Below are 3774 nucleotides of genomic sequence, written 5' to 3' on the forward strand. Positions count from 1 at the left end.
ATGGCGGTGGATGTATCGAGGAAGCCCGTAGAGAGAGAAACAGAGATTGGAGGTCGAGGAAGCCTACAGAGAGGAAATGTATGAAAACGTTGAAATGTATATCAATTATGTTACATTACTGAATGAAGAAAATAGGTTTGAGGAAAAAATATGCACGTTTTCTTTGATTTAAGGTATGCATGTTTTTTATGTCATTGTCAAGCTACTTTTTGAGTGTATAAAGTCTTTGGAAAATGCCATGAACAAAATAAGACGTTAATGACAAAATGTTTAGCTCATGTGAACAAATGGTGACTTTTCAGCTACAATAAAGATTGAATGATGATTTTTGGAAGCATTCAATTATCTTTCTTTTCTTGGGTCCACGTCCATTTTCATGAAATGTTCTTCTTCTCAATATTATTGTGTTGCCCAACTACAATGTTAAATTTCGTTGTAGAACCCAACCTTGTCACAACAACAATGAACTAGCCTTTGTTTTGCTCTATTTTCATTGAAAATAGAACCTTTCATTCATCATGTTTATCTAGTTTTTATTGATTCCTTCATATGTAGTGAACATTCTTTTCGTTGTTATAATTGTCACGTCAACTAGATTTAGACAAGTCGTCGTTTTCTTAGACATGTTATTTTTACCCTCCATCCACATGCATCTCAATCCAAAGTTCCATGTCTCATATCATGAACTACATGCTTCTAGCTCCAATGTGAATCGGGTTGTTTGATCCCCCACCTCCAAGTGAACCTGTTGATGTCCTAGAACTCAAGTTGAAGTTTTGATTGTTTTGCATTCCAGGGTTGTGAATAACAACCTATATATTATAGGTGCCTCATGCATTGGTTATTGTATACCCCCAATTGTCAAACCTAGACTTGGGGGAGCTTACGGAAAATCACGCGAATGCGCTAGAGGTAGTACATACTTGAATTTTATCATAGATATCCTAATAAGTCAACTTCCAATCTACGCATTACATACAACTCACATATAGTTGTCCTCAAAGGAGGGGTTGTGAGAACTATAGACTCACTATGTAGTTTTCCAAAGGGGTGGGTAAGTGCTACCAATAGTTGACATGTAAAGCGCATGCTGCTCATGGATTTAATGCTTAAGGAGACAACAAATTAATCACGTACAATACATATGCACACATATATATATGTATATATATACACACGTTACAAGTTAATCCGGCCATCATGCAGATTAGTCACGTACAATACATATGCATATATATATATATATATACACACACATTACAAGTTAATCCGGATCATGGAGATAAGATTGTGTGGTAGGGCGAGTATTGGTCACCAATCAATTCCTGATCAAAGGCAATTCATCTTTAATTGATGGCTTCATTTCAAAAGTCCAGATATTCTTTTCGTAAATTATTGTGCTCCACGAAGGGTTCCCGGATCTTGGATATGATAACATCCTTTTTCATCCTCGTTCCTTAAAGTAGACACGTTTTTTGTACCTCTATATGTAATCACGTCTTTTTATCGTCACCACACCTCTCTCTCTCTCTCTCTCTCTCTCTCTCGTACCTCTGTCAATTATTGTTGTCTGCGTTATAAATGTGCAAGCAGTGGCACCCCCTTCCTTCACAACCCCAACAAGCATTAGTGTGAGGGGGCGGGAATAATGGAGACATTATTATTAGTGACTCTACTAGTAGTTACAGTGGCTGCACTATGGGCAGGGAATGAATGGAGGAGTAGGAGAAGTAGGCTTCTTCCACCAGGCCCTTTGCAATTCCCTCTTGTTGGCAACATTCCACACCTCATGATGGCGGGCGCGACTCAGCATCGATACCTCGCGGGGCTCGCCAGGAAATATGGTCCCATCTTCTTCCTGCGGCTTGCGTCCCGGCCCGTGATCGTGGTTTCCAGCCCATCCCTGGCTCGCGCGCTCCTCGACACGCATGACAAGACGTTCGCGAGCCGCCCGCCGTCCCCCCAGGCCAGACTCCTCTTCGGCCACGAGTTCGGAGAGAAGTTGGTTGCTTTCCACCCTTACAACAATGAATGGAAAGCGGCACGGAAGGTCTACTTGGACCACATGTTCGCACCGCACCGGATCAAGGAGTTCCAATCGGACATCATCTCCCACGAGATCCACTGCCTCATTCAAACTCACCTCATCCCTGCTAGCAAAGCTGGCCATGCCATTAATCTCACTGCTTGCGTAGGGAACCTCATACAGGACATTATGTGGTATGCAATCGACAGTCGAAGGTCCGAAAGTATCAGCAAGTCCACCGCGTGCCGACAACGGATTCATGAACTTTCTGATTTACTTACAGCTCCCCTTATTGGTGAATTCTTACCCTCTCTTGGGTTTCTCGACTACAAAACGAAAACTTCGATGAAGAAGTGGTATTCGTGGTTCGATGATTTGATGGAGGGCATCATCGCGGAACGGGAGGAGAAAGGTGTGGTAAGCAGTAAGGAGTTGGTTCAAGACATCGTAGATGTCTTCCTGTTGCCGGAGAGCAGGCTTAGCAGAGGGTTAGTGAAGGCTCGCATAATGGTGACCTCCCTTACGCTTACTTACACTTAATGAATGAATGAATGAATGAATGAATGAATGAATGAATATATGTATGGACATGATGATGATGATGGAAGGTAGATTAGGCTAACAAACACACTTTAAAAAGAAAGAAAAAGAAATGTTGTTATTGCATTTGCAGGAGTTGATGGCGGCCGGGGTGGAGTCGACGAGCACGGCCATAGATTGGGGGATGAGCGAAATTCTGTGCAATCCAAGTGTCATTGGAAAGCTTCGAGATGAGCTGAATACTGTGGTTGGACGAGAACGAGATGTAGTAGAGGTATCAGACATTCCACGCCTGCCATACCTGAGAGCTGTGGTGAAGGAAACATTCCGGATGCACCCCCCTGCACCATTCTTGATCCCACACATGTCCCTTGATGACTGTGACGATTTGGGAGGCTATAGGATCCCCAAAGGAACCACTGTCCTCATAAATCTATGGGCCATCGGACACGACCCCGACGTATGGACGGATGATCCACACGTGTTTTCGCCTGACCGCTTCATGTTTGATGCTTGTAGCTCCTCTCTTGATGTGAAAGGGAAACACTTTGAGGTCCTTCCATTCGGTTCCGGGAGAAGGATTTGTCCTGGTATGAACCTAGCCTTGCCTACTGTGGAGATTACACTTGCGAATCTCGTTCATGCGTTCGACGAGTGGAAGGTCGTGCTCCCTCCTGGCCAGCATTCCTTGGACATGTCTGACAAATGCGGACTTGGATGCCGTCGTGTCCATCCTCTCATTGTTGTACCTAGAAAAATATAGTTCAGGCTCCTTGGGACACTTTGCATTCACTACACACATCGATTCCAAACTAGGGCAATTGTTTAGGGAGGCTCTCTAATACCTTTGGTAACATAGCAATTGCCTATGGTTTATGTGTATATTGTAATTGTAGGCTATGTATTATTGTCTTGTAAGTTTAGTCAAGTAATTTCTTCCGCCGTTTTCTTTATTTCCCCTCCCTCGAAGATGCCATTCCTCTAGGTAATTACTATCCATCCTATTTGACCAATTCTGTAATTAAATTCATTCTTAATTTGTTAATTTTGTTATGCAATTTGACAAACTACAAGGTTTTATTAGATGTAACCTTCATATACAAATGTCTTTGTTAGCCTCCAGCAACTCATTCTAGCAACTCCTCAAGGAAGAGGATGAGCGTCAATAACGTAAGACTGTTTATGGATTAAAAATCCGATTGGTAAGG

General features: G+C 42.7%; 1 protein-coding gene across 1 annotated transcript; it reads left to right on the forward strand.

The window, feature by feature from the left end:
* Window positions 1–1648: 1648 nt before the first annotated feature.
* On the forward strand, window positions 1649–3505 carry LOC147857022 (cytochrome P450 71AU50-like). The gene is made up of 2 exons (XM_087328598.1): window positions 1649–2536; window positions 2700–3505. Exons 1-2 carry the CDS (start codon window positions 1649–1651, stop codon window positions 3327–3329), a joined length of 1518 nt encoding a protein of 505 aa, XP_087184724.1. The 3' UTR covers window positions 3330–3505.
* The last annotated feature ends 269 nt before the right edge of the window (window positions 3506–3774 follow it).

Source organism: Azolla caroliniana, unplaced genomic scaffold (genome assembly GCF_043228905.1).
Source record: "Azolla caroliniana isolate FFs.n. ecotype wild unplaced genomic scaffold, voAzoCaro1.0.p SCAF_12, whole genome shotgun sequence".
NCBI classification, from domain to species: domain Eukaryota; kingdom Viridiplantae; phylum Streptophyta; class Polypodiopsida; order Salviniales; family Salviniaceae; genus Azolla; species Azolla caroliniana.